This window comes from Heterocephalus glaber, unplaced genomic scaffold (assembly GCF_053883595.1).
Source record: "Heterocephalus glaber isolate CG9 unplaced genomic scaffold, H.glaber_assembly_v1.0 deba00001719, whole genome shotgun sequence".
NCBI lineage: Eukaryota > Metazoa > Chordata > Mammalia > Rodentia > Bathyergidae > Heterocephalus > Heterocephalus glaber.
In genome coordinates, this window is record NW_028258432.1 from 1,325,735 (window position 1) to 1,348,083 (window position 22,349).

General features: G+C 39.2%; 1 protein-coding gene and 1 pseudogene across 2 annotated transcripts in view; one reads left to right on the plus strand and one right to left on the minus strand.

Annotated features, from left to right (window-relative positions):
• The window catches only part of Parp4 (poly(ADP-ribose) polymerase family member 4), a 105,739-nt gene that overhangs the window by 42,174 nt on the left and 41,216 nt on the right, over positions 1-22,349 (plus strand). For both annotated transcript variants that reach the window (XM_004854895.4, XM_021236388.2), the window contains exons 17-20: positions 7,268-7,354; positions 10,815-10,979; positions 11,604-11,650; positions 11,875-11,953. In XM_004854895.4, the coding sequence (XP_004854952.1) occupies positions 7,268-7,354; positions 10,815-10,979; positions 11,604-11,650; positions 11,875-11,953 (378 nt within the window). The remainder of the gene's footprint in view (positions 1-7,267; positions 7,355-10,814; positions 10,980-11,603; positions 11,651-11,874; positions 11,954-22,349) is intronic.
• LOC106010227 (ubiquitin carboxyl-terminal hydrolase isozyme L5 pseudogene) lies at positions 20,990-21,789 on the minus strand (annotated as a pseudogene).

Below are 22,349 nucleotides of genomic sequence, written 5' to 3' on the forward strand. Positions count from 1 at the left end.
ATTGGGTCTTTGAATTTAGGAGGTCTGATTTTTTTCAACTCTTTATATATTCTAGATAGTAGTCCTTTGTCTCAGGTACAGCTGCTAAAAATTTTTTCCCATATCATAGGTTTTCTGTTAGCTCTGTTGGTGGTTTCTTTTGCAGTGCAGAAGCTTTTTAATCAGATGAGATCCCAGTTGTTGATTCTTTGTGCTAGTTCCCGTGCTGCTGAGATTTTGTTCATAAAGTCTTTTCCTATGCCAGTGTCTTCCAGAGTTCTACCTAACTTCCAGCAAGTTTAGTGTTTCTGTCTTAATATTTATATCTTTAATCCACTTCGATCTTAGTTTAGTGCATGGTGATAGGTATGGGTCTAGTTTCAATATTTGGCAGGTTGAAATCCAGTTTTTCCAACACCATTTATTAAATGATGGTGGTTGGTTCCTTTGTCAAAGATGAGGTGGCTGAGCATGTCTGGAGTTGTTTCTGCATCTTCTAATCTATTCCACTGATCCTCAGGTCTGTTCCTTTGCCAGTACCATGCTGATTTTATCACAGTAGCTTTATAGTATAGTTTCAAGTTGGGGATTGTGATACCACCAGCCATGTCTCTGTTGTTTAGAATTGCTTTAGCTATTCTAGGTCTCTTCTGGTTCCAAATGAATTTTTGGATTGTGTTCTCTAGTTCTGTGAAGTATATTGTTGGAATTTCAATTGGCATTGCATTGAATCTATATAGTAGTTTTGGAAGTATGGCCATTTTTACTACATTGGTTCTTCCTACCCAGGAGCAAGGGATGTCTTTCCATTTTCTTGTATCCTCTTCGATCTCTTTTTTCAGAGTGCTGTAGTTTTCAGTGTAGAGGTCTTTTGCTTCCTTTGTTAGATTGATTCCTAGATATTTCATTTTTTTGGATGCTATTGTAAAAGGAATTGTTTCTCTTAATTTCTCTCTCAGTGAGTCTGTTATTTGTGTACAAGAAGGCTATTGATTTTTGAGTGCTGACCTTGTATCCAGCTACTCTACTGAATCTGTCAGTTAAGTCTCTAGAAGTCTTCTGACGGAGTTTTTTGGGTCTTCTATGTAAAGTATCATATCATCTGCAAATAATGACAGTTTAACTTCTTCCTTTCTTACCTTTATTCCTTTTATTTCTTTCTCATTTCTAATTGCTATGGCTAATGTTTCCAGAACTATATTGAACAAGAGTGGTGATAATGAGCATCCTTGTCTTGTTCCTGATTTTAGAGTGAAGGTTTTCAGTTTTTGACCATTTAGTATGATGTTGGCTGTTGGTTTTTCATAGATAGCCTTAATCAGGTTAAGATAAAGACCTTCTGTTCCAATTTTCTGTAGGGTTTTTATCATGAATGGGTGCTGGATTTTGTCGAATGCTTTTTCTATATCTATTGAGATGATCATATGGTTATTGTCCTCAACTCTGTTAATACGGTGTATTACATTTATTGATTGACGAATATTGAACCATCCTTGCATCCCTGGGATAAATCCAACTTGGTCAGGGTGTATGATCTTCTTGATGACTCTCTGTATTCTGTTTGCCAGTATTTTGTTGAGGATTTTTGCATCTATGTTCATTAGGGAGATTGGCCTGTACTTCTCTTTTTGGGTTAGGTCTTTCCCTGGTTTTGGAATCAAAGTAACACTTGTTTCCAGGAATGAATTTGGAAGTATTGCTTCCCTTTCAATTTCTTTGATGAGTTTAAAGAGTAATGGCATTAGTTCTTCTTTAAATGTCTTGTAGAATTCAGCAGTGAAGCCATCCAGACCTGGGCTTTTCTTTGTTGGTAAATATTTTATTACATTTTCAATTTCATTCATTGTAATTGGGGTGTTTAGTATTTTTATATCTTCTTCATTTAACTTTGGCAATTCATATGTATCTAGGAATCTGCCCTTTTCTTCTGTGTTTTCCATTTTATTGGAGTAGAGGTTCTCAAAATAGGTATTGATAATCCTCTGGATTTCTGTTGGATCTGTTGTGACTTCACCTTTTTCATTCTTAATTGCATGGATTTGAGCCTTTTCTTTCCTTTTTTTGATAAGGTTGGCTAAAGGTTTATGAATTTTATTTATTCTTTCAAAAAACCAGCTCTTTGATTCATTGATTTTTTTGTATTGTTCTCTTAGTCTCCATTGCATTGATTTCTGCCCTAATCTTTATAATTTCCTCTCTTGTACAAGCTTTGGGTTTGTTATGCTCTTCTTTTTCTAGGAGCTTGAGGTTCTGCATTAGGTTATTTATCTGAGTTTTCTCTGACTTCCTAATATGGGCATTCACTGCTATGAATTTCCCACGTAGAACTGCTTTCATCGTGTCCCATAGATTCCTGTATGTTGTACTGGCATTTTCATTTACTTGTAGAAACTGTTTAATTTCTTCTTTAATTACTTCTGTGACCCATTGGTTGTTCAAGAGGGTATTATTCAGTTTCCATGTGTTGGGGTTTTGCGGTTTCTTATGTTATTGATCTCCAATTTTATTGCATTATGGTCTGATAATATACAGGAGGTAACTTCAGTTGTTTTACATTTACTTAGATATGTCGTATGAGCTACCATGTGGTCTATTCTGGAGAATGACCCATGTGCAGCTGAAAAGAATGTGTATTCCGATTTTGTGGGGTGGAACACTCTGTAAACATCTATTAAGTCCATTTGTTCAATAGCTTGGTTCAGTTCTAGAATTTCCTTGTTAACTTTTTGTCTAGATGATCTATTTGTGATAGTGGGGTATTGAGGTCCCCCACTACAATTGTGTTAGTGTTTAATTGGTTTTTCATGTCTATTAATATTTGTTTTGTATAGTTGGGGGCATTCGTATTTGGTGCATATATATTTAGGATTGTCTTCTCTTCCTCCTGATTGTCCCCTTCACAAGGATGTAGTGACCATCTTTGTCGATCTTAATTAGTTTTGGTTTGAAATCTACTTTGTCTGAAAATAAGATTGCTACCCCTGCTTTCTTCTGGGTTCCTGTGGTGTGGAGAACTGTTTTCCATCCTTTTACTTTCAGTCTGTGAGTTTCTTTTTGAGTTAGGTGTGTTTCTTTTATACAGCATATTGTTGCATTTTCCTTTTTAATCCATTCTGCCAGTCTATTTCTTTTGATTGGTGAATTTAGCCCATTAACATTGATGGTTATAATTGATAGATATTGATTTATCCTTGTCATGGTGTTTTACTTTTGTTGGCTCTTTTGTTTCTTATTTTTTCCCCCTTTCCCTTTAGTGTCTTACCTTGCCTGGTGGCTTCCCTCTGTTGGGCCTCATGGAGTTGTGACTTTCATTGCTTTTTTCTAGGATATTGTTTAGAATTGCTTGTAGTGCTGGTTTGGTGTTCATGAAATTTCTCAGTTGTTCTTTGTTGTGGAAGTATCTAATTTCCCCATCAATTTTGAAAGATAATTTTGCTGGATACAACAGTCTAGGTTGGAAGTTATTTTCTTTTAGGGCTTGAAATACTTCACTCCAGGCTCTCCTTGATTTGAGAGTTTGTGTTGAGAAGTCTCCTGTGATTGTGATGGGCTTTCCTTTGTAGGTGATTTGTTTCTTTTCTCTAACTGCTTGTAGCATCTTGTTTTTCTGTTGGGTTTCTGAGATCTTGACTATTATATGTCTAGATGTAGATTTTTTTTGATCAGGGCTAGTTGGAGTTCTCTGTGCCTCACTTATCTATATGTCCAATTCTCTACCTCTGTCTGGGAAGTTTTCCACTATTACTTCTGTGAACAGTTTTTTTATGTCAATTGTGCTTTCTCCTGTTTTTTCATGGACTCCTGTCAGTCTTATGTTATTCTTCTTTGCATCGTCTAGCAGTTGTTGGATTGATTTCTCGTGGTCCCTTACTATTTTTAAGAAATCTCTATTTTCATGGCTTCCAACCACAAGCCTGTCTTCTATATCTGATATTCTATCTTCAGATTCCCTTAATCTGCTGTGGATACTTTCAGTGGAGTTTTTGATCTCCTGAATATCTGTTTGAATCTGTTTCATGGATTCCATTTCTTATGTTGGGTGATCATGGTTTCCATTCTTTCTTATACTGGGTATTCATGGCTTCCAGCATGTTTCTGAGCTCATCTATTTTTTTATCTGTTTCTGTTCTAGATCCTCTAATCATGTCTTTCACTCTGCTCACCATCTCTGCAGATATCTGGGAGATTATTTCTGCTTTGAATTTTTCTAGAGCCTCATTCATCTGTTTTGTTACTTCCTGTGCTATCAGTTCAGGGTATCCAGGTGGTTGTTTATGGGACTTTTCCATCTCATTTCCCCCAGGATTTACCCTTGGTGGGGTGGAAGTCTGAGTTTGTGCCTTGCTTAAATGTCTTCTCATTTTTGTTTTTGGTACCATCCTTGGTTTAACTCCTGGGTTGATAGTTTGAAATTGCTCATTGTAGGTATCTTTATTGCTAGTAATTAGGACCCTTATGGAATGATTGCTTCTCAGAGGTGTCTTCCAGATATACCTGGTCTTTAAGTTTTGAGTCTCTAATGACTCTAAGGCTATCTCATTTTCCTTATACTAGGAAGGTTCATTGACTAGATCAATACCCACACCTTAGCCCAAGTGATACAATCAGCAACACCACTGCATCAAGTACATCTTTGAAAATGACATTTTGTGGTAGTTATTAATCTATCACCTTTAGCTGTGTGAATTAAATCAAGATCGAGGACCAACCCAACATATGGTGAATAAACTCTTCAATATAACAACTTTGCCCTTTGGGATGGGGAGTTAGAAGGGGTTGGGGAAGGAGGAACAGATGGGAAGAAGGATAGGGGAAGGTTAGCAGTGTGGCCAGAGAACACAGGTGAGAAGGAAAAAGAAAATAATAGTAAAATAAAGAAGAACTCTGAATGAGGACCAAAACAGGGACAAAAAGGGAAGATGAACAATGTGGGAGAGCAAGAGAGTGAGTGTAAGAGAGAGAGAAAGGAAAGAGAAAATAAAGAAGAAAAGGAAAGGAAAAAAGAGAAAAACAAATATTTGCAAAGAGTTGGAAAAAAATTAAAGATAAAAGCAAAAGAAAAGAAGAGAGAAAAAAACCAATAATAAAACTAATTTTGGGAATAAAAAATAACCATGAAGATGAAGGGCCTCTTTCAGGGTATGTCTCTGCTGTCACAATAGACAACATGGGTAGCAGTGTTTAGATATAAGTCAATGAGTCTCAGCAAGCCAGTCGCAGACCCATGAGATTCAGGCAGATTTCTGGCTGTAGGTCCCAAGTTGAGCTCCCTGTCCTCCTGTAGGGTTGAACTCTGCAGAGTTGTATTGCAGGTTCCAGCTGCCCTTCCCCTGAAGATAGTCCCTGTCCTGATGGGAGGTGAAGATGACTCCAGCTTACCCAGTACTGTGGTCTGGTGGTCCAGTGTCCTCTGCGTCTTTGTAGTGTGGAACCAGGTGGCTGTACAGAGGAGCTGGGTGGGGGGTGTGAGGTGTGGGGGTTGTGTGTGTGTCCAGTGGATTGCTGCCAAGGCGTGGGCTGATTCAGCACATCCCGACGTTGCTACAGCATCCGCAGACCTGCCTGTGTGCAGCGGGCTGATTCCGCACGACTTACCTGTCCAGTCTTCATCTTCATTATCTTGAAAAATCTTTCCTTAGGCAATTATTTTAAAAAGTAATTTCGATATCGAAACTTTAAGAGAGCGGGGGATTTAGCTCAGTGGTTTCACAGCATGCTGCGCAAGCTCAAGGACCTGAGTTGGATACCCAGTACCAAAAAAAAAAAAGTTTAAGAGAAGCAAAGTTGAAAATTGATGAAGCCCTGATAAATTTTTGCAAAAATGAATCCTCTGTGCCTTGCTAAAAAAGTCAAGCTGAAGTGCAGGCTATTATTGTAACTTTTTCCAAGAAAAGTTTTACCAAAAGAACTAGTGGAACTGAGGATGTAGTTCACTGGTAGAATGTTTGAGGTCCTAGATTCGATTCCCAGCGCTGGAAAGAAAGTCAGAAAGAGAAAGAGAAAAGGAGAGAATAGAGAGAAAGGGAAAAGAGTGAGGAAGGGTAGAAGGGAGGAGGGAAGGAAAAGAATGAGAGCTGGTTCATTCTTTGTCAACTGTTAAGGGCTAGCCCATGGTCAACAATTATAACCTATAATTTATAATAAACTTACTATTCAATATAAAGTTCTATTTTTTTTCAACTGCTGATTCTGGTGTGTGTGGTGGGGCTTTGTACTTTTATACATCCCCAGCCCTTTTTATTTATTATTTATTTCTTTCTTTCTGGTACTAGGGATTGAACTCAGGACCTTGGGCTTGGAGGGCAGGTGTGGTGCCACTGAGCTAAATTCCTGGCCCTTCTTTTTATTTTTTTGAGACAGGATCTCACTAAGTCATTAAGTTGCCTGGGCTCCAACTTGCAATCTTCCTGTTTCAGCCTCCTAAAGTGCTAGCTAGGATTATAGGTGTGCACTACTAGGCCTAGATGACTAAAATATTTTAATCCTGATTTAAAGAGAATTCTACTTATTTGTCCTTCTCTAGTTCAAATTTATTAAAGCCTGAAATTGTAGTGGGATCAGTGGGTCTTTTGTCTCATGTATAGAAATCAGTAGATCCGCAGCAAAAGTTTTGTTACAGAAAAGCAGCATAGCAGGGCACATCATAGACAGAACAGAGATACATTTCAATTTCATGGGGCCTCAAAAAGGGTATAATCAATTATTGATGATTTTTTCCCCAAAAAGTAGACTGGTATAAGTGGAATTTGTTAATGCATGGGTGCTAGTTTTGCATAGATTCAAATCACGCCAATGCCTGTGTTAGGTAGAGAGATACATTACAGTGACGTGAACAGTCAGCTGTCAGGTTCTTTGCCTTCTTTCCTTTTTCTTTTCTTTTCTTTTCCTTTCTTTCTTTGTGTGTGTGTGTGTGTGTGTGTGTGTGTGTGTGTGTGTGTGTGTGTGTGGTATAGGGGATTGAGTCCATGGCCTTTACACTGAGCTTAATCCCCAGTCCGTTTCTGTTTTTAGTTTTGAGACAGAGTCTCACTACATCACCAAGTTTCCCAGGCTAGGCTTGCACTTGTGATCCCCTTGCCTCAGAATGTCAGAGTGCTGCCGTCACAACCATGTGCCACCAGCCTGGTTCCCACCAGTTTTTTTCAGCTGCCCTCAGCTTATATTTTCCTGTCGTCTTTATTGTAGAACCACATCTTTCTATATTACAGTTGCTTCAAGGTCTTGCCTATCAGTTCCCTGTTGTAAAGTCACTCTCATTATAATGGGTGGTTTTAAAAATGTTTTCCAGATTAAGGAGAAGGAAGAAGCCCAGCGAGAGTACCGAGCAGCTGTCAGCCAAGGCCATGGCGCATATCTGATGGATCAGGCTGCACCGGTATGCACTCATGGAGAACGGTTGATATGAAACTAATAGTAGACACCGGGATGATTTACAAAATGCTGGGCTTGCAGGATCCCTTGTAAATAAGGGATGCTAAGCTAGTCAGACCCCTTCTCCCTGTCTGAAGAAAGGAGGGGATGGTATTGGTGTTACCCAGAAAACAGGAGAAATTCCTCTGTCGTTGAGAATTGAGTTTTCTAGAATTCATAGCAAAAAGAATACATTTAAGGTACATGATTTTTCTATTCTGGTAAAAGAATGTAGCATATGAATGTCATTATATTGTATACCTAAAATGTACCAATAAAATTTTTTTTTAAATGTAGCATATTTATATTTTCCCTAGAACTAAGCTCACTATTAACTTACCCAGTTTTCACCAGTTCATAACGCAGGGAGGCAGGGTCCTGAGAAAGGCCCAGCTTCTTTGCTTTCTGATCATTGACTTTAACAGAGATATAATGTGCCCAATCTTTTTTTTTTAATGTGGCCAATCTGAAGGAGAAACTGTCACATCTATTGGATTTCTTTTATTTATTTTTTATTTTATTTTACATTTTAGTTTTATTTTTTGAGACACGGTCTGGTTATGTAGTCTAGGCTGGCTTTGAACTCACTGTGTAGCTTAGGCTGGCCTGAAACTCACAGTGATCCTCCTGCCTCAGCCTCCCAAGTGCTGGGATTACAGGTGTGTGGTGCCATACCCAGCTTGGATTTCTTTTCTTAATATGAAATGTTTAAGTGTGACTCTGGCCGATGCTAGATACAGTGTCTAAACCACATCTCCAGTTGTTTTGGTTGTTTTTGCAGATGGAGCCATATGCTTCCGATGTCACCACTGAGCAGGACATGTTGCTTTAGGATTGTGAAAATGCAGTGTTTGGTGGAGGTCATACTAAAGATGAATATAGTTGTAAGGGTTAAGTAACTTTTGACATTTTAAGATACGCATTTGCAATATAGAATAATCAATAAAGAGGTGATTATTAAACAGTTAATAATGCTAGTCCCTGGTCAGAGGGGATGTATAAAAGCCTGGGGTTCATTAGAGAGACTGCCACGGAACAGTGTGGGGTTATCATCCTAAATACACGGTCAACATGGTTCCTCCTTTTCACAGGAAGGTGGTCTCCCTGAAGGTGATTTACTGCCTACGGGTAAAGTCTTCTCAGAACCATTAGAAAACTGTCGTTGGGTCTCTCAGAATATGTTTTGCCATTTTGTGACTATAGTGTCTTCATTATATGCCTCAGTGTTAATGCATCATATTATTCTACTATTATGTAGATATATTTTAATACATTACTTTATATTATGTTTATATGGTATATTTATAGTTGGGAACATATAAAATAGATGGCATGTATTCATATATATTACACATATAGTATTCCCAAGAGTAAAAAAGATTTTACAGACCCACATAAATACCCATACACAAATATACACAGGCCCTGAGCTTAGAATTGTTTGACTTCACAGTGGTACAAAAGCAATCTTAAGTTCACTAGGAACTGTATTTCACATTTTGAATTTTGATCATTCCCAGTCTAGCAGTTGTGTGGTTCCATACCCTGCCTATTCCCCTACCTCAGCAGCAGCCAAATTCTGCCTGTGTCTGTTGCAAGATGTTAAAGGAACAGTTTCCTGCCTTTCTTCCAGTGTTCTGGTGCAGGGTCTTGGGCCCAGGAGGGTTTGTTCCCTTTTCTCATGGCAAGGTAGCTCTTGCTTCTGTCCTGAAGCAGTGGAGCTTTACCTGGTCTCTGGAGTAGGAAAGGTTTCTGATCCCTGCATTGCTTCTCCCCTTCCTGCAGTGTGTGGGAAGTGAAAGAATTTGCTGTCCTTCCCCAGAATCCAGGGAAGAGTGTGGTATCCATGCCTATCCCCTTGCAGCTGCCAGCCACCTGCCACACACTGCTCCTATGACGAGTGCTTTCTCTGGACTTCTGGCTGACCCACTCTTTCTAGTGGACCCAGCAGAAGGAAGAGTGTGGAGAAAAGCTTATGAGAATATGCAAACTCCTCTTGGGTTGGAAGTTCCCAGTTATTCTAAGCCAACAAGGTAGCCTGCTTTCACCCTGTAGGAATTCACAGAGTTCCCATGTCCCATCTGTCCTCAGAGAGGGTTGTCACTCTGGAATTCAGTTCATTTGGTTGATGGATTCAAGACAAGTCATAACTTTATTAATTGTCCAGTGTGTTATAACAAAAGTGACATCATCTTGCAGCTACCTTTATTCTACCTAGAAATGGACCTGCCAAGTCCACACACTCTCAAATGAACCTGGGCTTTAATACACTTTCTTTAAAGGATTCCACTATTAACTGTAATAATTGTCCCTTCAGAGCCAGCCATGGTGGCACACACCTATAAGTCTAGCCACTTGGAAGGCTGATGCAGAAAAATCACACATTCAGAGCCAGCCTGAGCAACTTGGAGAGACCATATCTGAGTAAAAATAAAAAAAGACTAAGGTTATATCCCTGAGTTCAAATCCCAGTACCATAACAAATAAAAATAATAATTGTACTCCCATTGTTTATTTTCATCACACAGTGGATATCCTTGATATTAAAAGTAATAATTTAGGGCCGGGGATTTAGCTCAGTGGTTCCAGCACCTGCCTTGTAAGCGCAAGGACCCAAGTTCAATCCCTGGTACCGAAAAAAAAAAAAAAAGTAATAATTTAACCCTTAAGCCTACACTAATCATTAACATCTATATTCTTGATGTTAATATACTAGATTTTCCTAATTATATGAAGTAGCACTTGAGAGGGCCTCTGTGTAGGTATCAGGAAGAAATATGTATATCTACCTTCTCTTTTTTCTACCCTAGCCAGTCATGAGGTTACCACTTATATGATGGATATCAGTACCCCACTCAAAGACAGATACATTTTAAAATAAGATCTCTTCCGCCAGGGATTTAGCTCAGTGGTTCCGCCACCTGCCTCAAAAGTGCAAAGTCCCGAGTTCGATCCCTGGTACCAAAAAAAAAACAAACGGAAAGACAGATAAATTCTTTTTCTAAAAAATAAATTTTAAAATGTACTACAGGTAAGAGAATTAAATGAAGAACAAGCTTGGGGAATGTTGGTCTCATTCTGCAGCTGCTGAAGGCACCAGTGCTGGATCCATGAAGGTTTCAAGGCCTCCCTTGTGGGGAGGGCTCTTGTGGCCTCCGTGCAGCAGGGCACACAGCTGCATGACCACAGGGAAGAGTCCATTGAGTGACTGTCCAGCTCAGCCACCAAGGGCCACCTCTCCTCTGCCTCCCTCAGATGCTGCTCTGCCTCTGTCACTGTTGAATAGCTCTAGGATTCCACCAATGTGTTTTCTAGGTCCTATTACCGTTTTCTAGGGAACAATGTGGGAGGTTGTAATTCAAGGAGGTGTTAGCTGGCAAAGCTTTTGAATTGCAAGCTCAGTCATATATATGTTTCTATTTCAGGATGTTTTTACTGTAAGTGTTGGAAACTTACCCCCAAAGGCTAAGGTTCTCATCAAAATTACCTACATTACGGAACTCAGCATTCGAGGCCCAGTTGCTGTCTTCTTCATGCCTGCCTCTGTGGCGCCCTGGCAACAGGACAAGGCTTTGAATGAAAACCTTCAGGTTTGTGTGTTTGAGATGTAAAGGAGCATTTATGGCCACAACTCAATGGTAGAGCATTTGCCTAACATGTGGGAGACCCCAGGGTTTGATCCCCACCACTGCAAAAACAACACCAAAGGAAAGGAAAGAAATGTCTAGAACAAACTTCTTGATGGAAAGTCAAAATCATTGATTTGTGCATTTAGACACGTGTAGTATTTATAAAACCAGAAGAATAAACAGACATGTTCAATGAGCATAATATTTTTCTTTTCAGTCACACAAAACATTTTTGTATCTGTGCTGTGGTTCATCTCAAAGAATTAGATAAATATAGAGAATGCAAATAAACCAAATGAAAGAAATGTAAAAACCATGTTTAATTTCATTGCCCCGAGATAAGTACTGGTTATTACTTTGGCATGTATCCCTTCCAGACTTCTTTCTGTGTGTGTGTGGCGGTGCGGGGAGACAGATGGAACTGAAAATCTCTGTCAGAATGGTCAGGAATGATCCTGGTATAAGTTGTGTGTTAGAAGTTCTGGTGCTGCCGTCAGCTGTGGCTTTGCTGAGGTTGCCTTCAGTTTAGAGCTCACTGTGAAGCATAGTGGATACTCGGTTATATACACGTTTTTCTCTTAACAGGATGCCATAGAGAAGATTTGTATAAAGGAAACAGGAACAAAGCAAAGGTTAGTACTTGAAATGTAAAACCTATCTGTTATCCAACTGGATATTAGTTTTGTGGTTTAAATTTTCATTTCAAATTATTTGAAGGACTGCGTTAGTGCTTGCTAAGCATGTGTCAAGCCCTGGGTTTGTTCCTTAGCACTGCCAAAAAAAAATTTTTTTTGTAACAACTTTAGGTAGAAAAGTTAAGGTATTAGACTGACAACCTTCTCTTGACTTTTGGTAGCTTCTCTTTGACTGTGTGTATTGAGATGCCATACGTGATTGACTTCATTTCCAGTGATACACATGAATTGAAACAAAAGGTCAGTGAATCTTTGATTTCTTAAGAGCTCTTATTTTATATGAGAAAAGAAAAAAAAATGGAAACAAAGTCTTTGCAAATAGGGAAGGGTGGAGGGGGTGAAGGGAGGGCAGGGGAAGGGGAGAAAAATAAGAACCAAGATACATCATATAAAGGTACAAGATCCCAGTGATGAATGTAACTATATTTTATACCTAAAATGTACCAATAAACTTAATGGGGGGAAAAAAAGAGCTCTTATTTTAGAATTAATTTTATTATATCAAAAAATGGAAGCTGGGCCATACCTATCACCATGCACAAAACTAAGATCAAAGTGGACTAAAGATCTAAATATTAAGACAGAAACACTAAACTTCCTGGAATATAAGTTAGGTAAAACTCTTGAAGACATTAGCATAGGAAAAGACTTTATGAACAAAACCTCAGCAGCACGGGAACTAGCACAAAGAATCAACAACTGGGATCTCATCTGATTAAAAAGCTTCCGCACTGCAAGAGAAACCACCAACAGAGCTAAGAGACAACCTACAAAGTGGGAAAAAATTTTTAGCAGCTGTACCTCAGACAAAGGTCTACTATCTAGAATATACAAAGAATTGAAAAAAATCAGACCCTCCAAATTCAAAGACCCAATTCAAAAATGGGTATCTGAAATGAACAGACATTTCTCAGATAAAGAAGTAAAAGCAGCAAATGAAAAAATGTTCAACATCACTGGTCATTTGAGAGATGCAGATGAAAACAACACTGAGATTCCACCTCACTCCAGAAAGAATGGCTGCTATCATGAAATCATCGAATAAGAAATGCTGGCGGGGATATGGGGAAAGAGAAACACTGCTTCACTGCTGGTGGGAGTGTATACTGGTGCAACCTCTGTGGAAATCAGTATGGAGACACCTCAAAGAACTAGGGCTAGAAGTCCCATTTGACCCAGCTAGTCCTCTACTTGGTATCTTCACCAAAGAATTAAAAGAATCATACCACAGTGATATATGTACCCATGTTTATAACAGCACAGTTTGTAATAGCTAAAGCTTGGAAACAACCAAAGTACCCATCAACTGGAAACTGGATAAAGAAGATTTGGGTTTTTTATAAAATGGAGTACTACTCAGCCATAAAGAATGAGAAACTACTGGTCTGCCCATGCCCTACCGAGGTCCTGAGTTGCACAGAACATGCCGAATCAGCCCGCTGCAGACAGGCAGGTCTGTCCATGCCCTACCGAGGTCCTGAGTCGCACAGAACACACTGAATCAGCCCACTGCACACAGGAAGGTCTGTGCACGCCCTACCGAGGTCCTGAGTCATGCGGAAGACACCGAATCACCCCGCTGCAGACAGGCAGCCACCTGATTCTGCACTGCAAAGACGCAGAGGACACCAGACCACCAGACCAAGGTACTGAGTCCCGCTGTTCCTGGCCCAGAAGTAGGGGCTTCTGAGCCGTCATCCCACTGCTCCTGGTCCAGAGGACGGGGCTTCCCGGTCACCATCCCTCCCGCTGCTCCCAGCCCAGAAGAAAGGGCTTTTGGGCTACCTTCTGTCCCGCTGCTCCTGGCCCAGGGGAAGGAGCTTCCAGGCCACCATCCCTCCCACCGTTCCGAGCCCAGAGGGAGGAGCTTCTGAGCTGCCATCCCACTGCTCCTGGTCCAGAAGAAGGGGTTTCCCGGCCACCATCCCTCCCGCTGCTCGCGGCCCCTGGCCCACCTCACCCAGCTCAGAGGAGGTAATCCGTGCAGGCGCTAACAACCCCTGGCCCAGTCGAAATGAGAAAACATGTAAATAAGTCTCAAAACCAGACTTCCAGATCACCTACAGCAACCCCAAAGGGAAATGAGATGGAACACTCTGATACTCAACCACCTGGACCCACTGAACTGGCAACAAAAGGGGATCTGGAAAAAATGAAATCAGAAATACTTTCTCAGATAACAGGAGAAATTGTGCCCCTAGTGCAAGACATGATTAATAAATCTAGAGAGGAGCTGAGGAACATGATGGAATCCCAACATAAGAAACACATGGAATCCGTAAAACAGATGCAAATAGATTGCCAGGACACGAAAAACTCCATTGAAAGTCTACACAGCAGAATGAGCCAATGTGAGGACAGAATTACACATATAGAAGATAAGATTGCAATTAGTGACCAGGAAAAGAAAAATTGCTTCAAAATTATAAGGGAACATGAGAAATCAATCCAGCAGCTGCTAGATGATGCAAAGAAGAATAACATAAGACTGATTGGGCTCAATGAAGCAACAGGAGAGAGTGCAGATGACATAAAAAATCTCTTCACAGAAATAATGGCAGAAAACTTCCCAAGAAGGGGAAAAGAGCTTGACATACAGATAAGTGAGGCATATAGGACTCCAAATAGCCTTGATCAAAAAAAATCTACACATAGGCATATAATTGTTAAGATTCCAGAAACACAACAGAAGAACAAAGTTCTCCAAGCAGTCAGAGAAAAGAAACCAATCACATACAAAGGAAAGCCCATCAGAATCACAGCAACTTCTCAACACAAACCCTCAAGGCAAGAAGAGCTTGGAGTGACATATTCCAAGCCCTAAAAGAAAACAGCCTCCAACCCAGATTGATGTACCCTGCAAAACTATCTTTCAAAATGGATGGAGAAATAAGATACTTTCATGACAAAGAGCACCTTAGGAACTTCGTGAATACCAAACCAGCACTCCAAAGAATTTTACACAATATCCTAGGAACAGACATGGAGGATCACAACCCCAGGAAGCAAAGCAGAATGAACCCATCTGGCATGACAAGAAATTAAATGTAAAGGGGGAGAACCCAACAAAAAGAAAAAGTCATGGCAATGACAAGTCAGTACGTTTCAGTTATAACCATCAACATTAATGGTCTCAATTCACCAATCAAAAGAAATAGCCTGGAAGAATGGGTCAAGAAGCAAAATCCAACAATATGTTGCATACAAGAAACACACTTAACTCAAAAAGAAACTCATAGTCTGAAAGTTAAAGGGTGGAAAACAATACTCCATGCAACAGGAACCCGAAGAAAAGCTGGAGTAGCTATCTTCTTTGCAGATCAAGGGGATGGATTTCAAACCAACACTGACTGAGAGAGACAAAGAAGGATACTACATCCTTGTAAAGGGAAGAATCCAAGAGGAAGAGATGACAATCATAAATATCTATGCACCAAACACTAGTCCACCCAACTATATAAAACAAATACTAACGGACATGAAAAGTCATCTATGCACTAATACAATTGTAGTGGGGGAGCTCAACACCCCACTGTCACAAATAGATAGATCAACTAGACAAAAAATAAGCAATGAAATACTAGAACTCAATCGAACTATTGAACAAATGAACTTAACAGGTAGTTTACAGAGTCTTCCACCCCACTAAATGAGAATACACATTCTTCTCAGCTGCACATGGGTCATTCTCAAAAATAGACCACATACTCACACATAGAACATGGTTAAGTAAGTGCAAAGGAATTGAAGTTATCCCCGGTACATTATCAGACCATAGTGCGATGAAATTGGAGATCCATAGCAAAAGAAACTCAAAAAATTTCATAAACACGTGGAAATTGAACAACACACTTCTGAATAACCAATGGGTCACAGAGGAAATTAAAGAAGAAATCAGACAGTTCCTTCAATTAAATGACAATGACAATACAACATATTGGAATCTATGGGACACAATGAAAGCTGTCTTACGAGGGAAATTCATAGCAGTGAATACGCATATTAGGAAAACAGAATGAGCCCAATTAAACAACCTGATGCTGAACCTCAAGCTTCTAGCAAAAGAAGAGCAGGACAACCCCAAAGCTCATACAAGGGAGGAAATTATAAAGATCAGAGGAGAAATCAATGCAATGGAGACTAAGAGAATGATACAAAAAATCAATGAAGCCAAGAGTTGGTTCTTCGAAAGAATCAACAAAATTGACAAACCTTTAGCCAACCTTGTCAGAAAAAGGAAAGAAAAGGCCCAAATCCATGCAATTAGGAATGAAAAGGGTGAAATGACAACAGACCCAGCAGAAATCCAGAGGATCATCAATACCTACTTCCAGAACCTATATGCCAATAAGATGGACAACACAGAAGAAATGGACAGATTCCTAGATACATATGAATTACCAAAGTTGGACGAAGAAGACCTAAAAATTCTGAACAACCCAATATCAACCAATGAAATTGAAAATGTAATTAAAAACTTATCAACTAAGAAAAGCCCTGGCCCTGATGGCTTCACTGCTGAATTCTACAAGACATTTAGAGAGGAACTGCTGCCACTACTGTTTAAACTCTTCAATGAAACTGAAAGGGAAGCAATACTCCCAAATTCATTCCTGGAAGCAAGCATCACCTTGATCCCCAAAGCAGAGAAAGACCCAACTGAAAAAGAGAACTATAGGCCAATCTCACTAATGAACATAGATGCAAAAATCCTTAATAAGATACTGGCACATAGAATGCAGAAGATCATCAAGAAGATCATACACCCTGATCAAGTGGGATACATACCAGGGATGCAGGAATGGTTCAATATACGAAAATCAATTAATGTAATACACTATATCAATAGAGCCAAGGACAAAAACCATATGCTTATCTCCATAGACGCAGAAAAAGTATTTGACAAAATCCAACATGCATTTATGATAAAAACCCTACAAAAAATTGGAATAGATGGTCTCTACCTCAAACTGATAAAAGCCATTTATGAAAAACCAACAGCCAGTATCATACTAAATGGTCAAAAACTGAAATCCTTCACACTAAAATCAGGAACAAGACAAGGATGTCCACTATCACCACTCTTGTTCAATATAGTTCTGGAAACATTAGCCACGGCAATTGGACAAGAGAAAGAAATAAAAGGAATAAAGATAGGTAATGAAGAAGTCACATTGTCATTATTTGCAGATGACATGATACTCTATATAGAAGACCCCAAGAACTCCACCAAAAGTCTTCTAGACTTAATAACCAAATTCAGTCAAGTAGCTGGTTACAAGGTTAACACACAAAAATCAATAGCCCTCCTCTACACGAACAACAGACTCACTGAGAGAGAAACAGGGCAAATAATTCCTTTCACCATAGCATCCAAAAAACTGAAATACCTAGGAATCAGCCTAACGAAAGAAATCAAAGACCTCTTCTCTGAAAACTATGGCACTCTGAAAAGAGAGATTGAAGATGATATCAGAAAATGGACAGACATCCCCTGCTCCTGGGTAGGAAGGATTACTATAGTGAAAATGACCATACTTCCAAAACTGCTATATAGATTTAATGCAATTCCAATTGAGATCCCAGCAGCATACTTCATAGACCTCGAGAAAACAATCCAAAAATTCATCTGGAGCAAGAAGAGACCCAGAATGGCAAAAGCAATTCTAGGTAACAGAAACATGGCAAGGGGTATCACAATCCCCAACCTGCAACTCTACTACAAAGCTACTGTGATAAAAACAGCATGGTACTGGCAAAGAAAAAGGCTTGAGGACCAGTGGAACAGATTAGAAGATGCAGAAACAATGCCAGACACACTCAGCCATCTCATCTTCGACAAAGGAGCCAAACACCCTCACTGGAGGAAAGATAGCCTCTTTAATAAATGGTGCTGGACAAATTGGGCTTCAACTTGCCAAAGATTAAAACTAGACCTATATCTCTCACCATGCACTAAACTAAAATCGAAATGGATTAAAGATCTAAATATTAAAATAGAAACTCTGAACCAGTTGGAACAGAGGTTAGGTAGAACCCTTGAAGACATCAGTGTAGGAAAAGATTTTATGAACAAAACCTCAGTTGCCCGTGAACTAGCACAATCAACAAATGGGATCTCTTCTTATTAAAAGGCTTCTGCACAGCAAGAGAAACCACCAGCAGTGTGAAGAGACAACCCACAGTGTGGGAAAAAAATCTTCACCTGCTCTTCCTCAGACAAAGGTCTACTATCTCAAATCTATAAAGAACTTAAAAAGATCAGACCTCCCAAATTTAAAGACCCAATCCAAAAATGGGCATCTGAAATGAACAGACATTTCTCAGATAAAGAAGTAGAAATAGCAAATAAATACATGAAAAAATGTTCAACATCACTGGTCATTCGGGAGATGCAAATGAAAACAACGCTGAGATTCCACTTCACTCCAGAAAGAATGGCTGCTATCATGAAATCAACCAATAACAAATGCTGGCGGGGCTGTGGGGAAAGAGGAACCCTGCTCCACTGCTGGTGGGAGTGTAGACTGGTGCAAGCACTGTGGAAATCAGTATGGAGGTACCTCAAAGAACTAGGACTGGAAGTCCCATTTGACCCTGCTATTCCACTGCTGGGGATCTTCCCCAAAGAATTAAAAGAATCATACCACAGTGATATATGTGCACCCATGTTCATAGCAGCACAGTTTGTAATAGCTAAAACTTGGAAACAGCCCAAATGCCCATCAACTGGAGACTGGATAAAGAAAATGTGGGGTTTTTTTATAAAATGGAATACTACTCAGCCATAAAAAATGAGTAATTAGAGACATTTATAGCTAAATGGATGCACATTGAGGCAGTACTCTTAAGTGAAATAAATAGGACACGCTTGTGTAAATACCGAATAGTTTCTCTGGTGTGAGAAACTGAAAGTGTAAATAAGGACTAAATGTATAATAGGTAATGTGAAATAGGAAGAAAAAGGGCAAAGGGGAAGGAAGTGGGAGGGCTAGGGGAAAGGATAGAAGGGAATGGGATTAATATGAGAAAATGGAGGGCCAGGGATTTAGCTCAGTGGTTCCGGTGCCTGCCTCACAAGCACAAGGTCCCAAGTTCGATCCCCAGTACCAAAAGAACAACAAACAAAAAAACAAAAAATAAAAATGAGAAAATGGAAAAATAGGTACAAAATCTTTGTAAATAGGGAGGACTGAAGGGGTTGAAGGGAGGGCTGGGCAAGGGTGAAAAATAAGAACCAAGAGAGACTATGTTAAGGTGCAAATTTCCAATGATGAATGTCATTATATTGTATACCTAAAATGTACCAATGATTAGAATGAATAATCGATAATGTAAAATAGGAAGAAAAGGTCCAAAGGGGTAGGGGTAGTGGGAGGGGCAGGGGAAAGGAAAGAAGGGAAAGGAAAAATGATGAGAAATGGAAAAAATGGAAATAAAGTCTTTGTAAATAGGGAAGGGTGGAGGGCGTGAAGGGAGGGCTAGGAATGGGGAAAAAATAAGAACCAAGATGCATTATGTAAAGGTACAATTCCCAATGAGAAATGTAATTGTGTTGTATACCTACAATGTACCAATGAAAGAATTTAATACAAAAAAAAAAAAGAACGAGAAACTAGAGACATTTATAGCTAAATGGATGCATATTGAGGCCATACTCTTAAGTGAAATAAATAGGACACACATGTGTAAATACCAAATAGTTTCTCTGGTGTGAGAAACAAAGTGTAAATAAGGATTAAAACGAATAATTTATAATTTGAAATAGGAAAAAGTCTAAAGGGATAGGGGAAGTGGGAGGGGAAGTGGGAGGGGAAGGGGAAGGGAAAGAAGGAAAAGGAAAAAGTATGAGAAAAGAAAAAAAATGGAAATGAAATCTATGTAAATAGGGAAGGGTGCGGGGGGTGAAGGGCGCACAGATAATGGAGAAAAAATAAGAACCAAGATACATCACGTACAGGTACAAACACCCAATGATAAATGTAAATGTACTGTATACCTAAAATGTACCAGTAAAATAATTTTTTTTAAAAATGGAAGCTGGGCATGGTGGCGCCTGTCTATAATCACAGCTTTTCATGAGGCTGAGGTAAATTACCATTTTCATTTGCTTGATTTCCAGCATGTTTCTTCTCCTGTTCTCTTAATACATCAGTAAAATTCCTTTCAATACTATTTTTCACATTGATGAATGCCACAAATAATGCATTTACTTTATTTTTTCTATAACCTCCCTTCCTCCCTGCTCCTGCTTCTCCTCCAGCCTCCCTTTACTGTTCCTTTTAGGGGAGCCTTTTATTCTCATCTTTTTTCTTTCTTGTTATGCTGGGGGCTGAACCCAGGTCCTCATGCATTGTAGACAAATTCTCTGCCCCTCAATTCCCCCCACCCCACTCTATCTCTGTCCTTTTCCTTGTTTTCTTTTCTCAGTTTGGCAGCACACCCTCTGCCATCTTCCTGGATGTGTATGGGTGGTAGTGTCTATAAGTTTCTTCATTACCTGTGCATGCGTGACCCTTTAGGGAGCTGTGGAGTCCTGAGTTGGAAATCATCTTCTCCTGGAATCCTGAAGGCATTATCCTCTGGCTTCCAAGATTACTTTTTAGAAGTTCAGTGATATTTGTTTTCCATGTTTCTGTGTGTGATTTTTTTCTGTTTGTTAAAATAAAATTGGAATATTTATTACCTTTTTCTATTGGTATCACTGAAAATCACTGGAAACTGTACTTTTATTTTCAAGTATCTGCATAAAAATCAAATAATTAGTATAAGATAAAATTCAGTTTTAAGAACCTCAAAACATATCAAAGACAGAAATACTGATTTTCCATTAATGATAAAGACAGAAGATCCAACTTAATTTAGAGCTGACATTTATAAATTGGAAGCTAAAAAAAAAAATTAAAAGATCAATTAGAACCATAACAGGTAGAGAATATCATTTGTGTATTTCCAAGGTTCATGACTATAGTTATATATCCAAAGTACCAACAAGAGTTCTCAGCTCCGATGTCAAATAATAGAATTTAGGCAAGCACTCTTAGTGTCACTTATTTAATATACAATACATGCACATGATACAGGTCGGGGAAAAGTTTATGGATCCTTGCATTAAAGACAAGACAGACTATGGGGCCGGGGGTTTAGCTCAGTGGTTTCACCACCTGCTGCACAAGCACAAGGACCCAAGTTTAATCCCCAGTACCAAAAAAAAAAAAAAAGACAAGACAGACTGGTACTTTTGCCAAATGTGCACTGAGTCAATTAGGACACTGCTCAAAGTTCCTTAAACTTAATGGTTTCCATGAGAATAAGTTTAGATGCAGAACTGTTTACATATCCTAAAGCATCCTCTTCATTTGGTTTCCTGAACTTTTTCTGCATTGCCTTTTCTACAAGTGGTATTAACTGCTGATGTTCTGCTAAAGTCTGTAATAATTTCATAATGAAAGGCAGATAATTGTGCTTCCTTCTGATATTTTTAATCTTGTATCTTTTCAATTTTTGTACTTCTTCAATAAGCATCTGATTTTTGGCAACTTCTGACTGATTAGCACTTAGCATATTATTACGCTGATCTGTACCCATAGGTTCCTCCTCTGCAAGTTGTCTTTGTAACGCTGCTATCTTCTGTTCATATATCATTTTTCTGTCAGACACAATTTAACATTAAGTTAAATCAAATTTCACCTTCATTGTACTTTTGTATCCTTTTTTCTATGACTGACTTTAGTGCACTAATCAAGTCATCTTGATTGCATGCACCTAAATCAATTGGTCCAAGGACCTTAATCCATCCAATTCATATAGCTTCCATTAACAGGAACATAACTGACAAAGTGAAAAGCATCTTCTTCTTTGGCTGATGTCTTTGCATCAAATTCAAGCATTTGTTTTCTGGCAAAACTATTGTGCACTTGTTGACTCACATCTGAATTACTCAGTGCCAAACCTTTCATAGCTGCATCAAAACTTTGTGAAAATTCTTTAAACTCTGACAATGTCTTTCTTTCTTTTTTTTTTTTTTGGTGCCAGGGATCAAACTTGAGACCTTGCGCTTGCGAGACAGGCGCCAGAACCACTGAGCTAAATCCCTGGCCCCTGACAATGTCTTTCTTAAATGGACACCTTGATGGGTGTAGTTCAGTAACACACTGACAATGGCTTGAGTCGCACAAGCCTTATTAATTACCTGTTTGGCAAAAATAATGTGTCAAGTCTGGAGTCCTAAACCACAGAACCTACCGGTTCTTCTTCTGGCTGCCACTTGATAAGGAAAATTAACCCGTGAACTGGCTTTAATTTTTCAAAATTCTCAGGCTCTAAACTTTGTATTTCATCTGCTTGGGCACCTTGGCAACCAAATCCTTTAATGAGCTTTAAGGCCCTGGGGTTGCTTTCCATGATGCACCACTCCCCGAATTGCCTATTATGGCCTGGGCCACACATCGCTCCACTCCATTCTTGCATCCCCCCAACCCCAACCAGCTGTCGCTGGCCATAGTTTACAGCAAACCCACCGCAGAGCTTGTATGTGATTTTTAATTTTTAAAATTATCTAAGAGTTTCAGATCTTCATCCCTGGGATTCTGAAATTTCTTATGTGGTATTTATTTATTGTACATGAATTCATTGT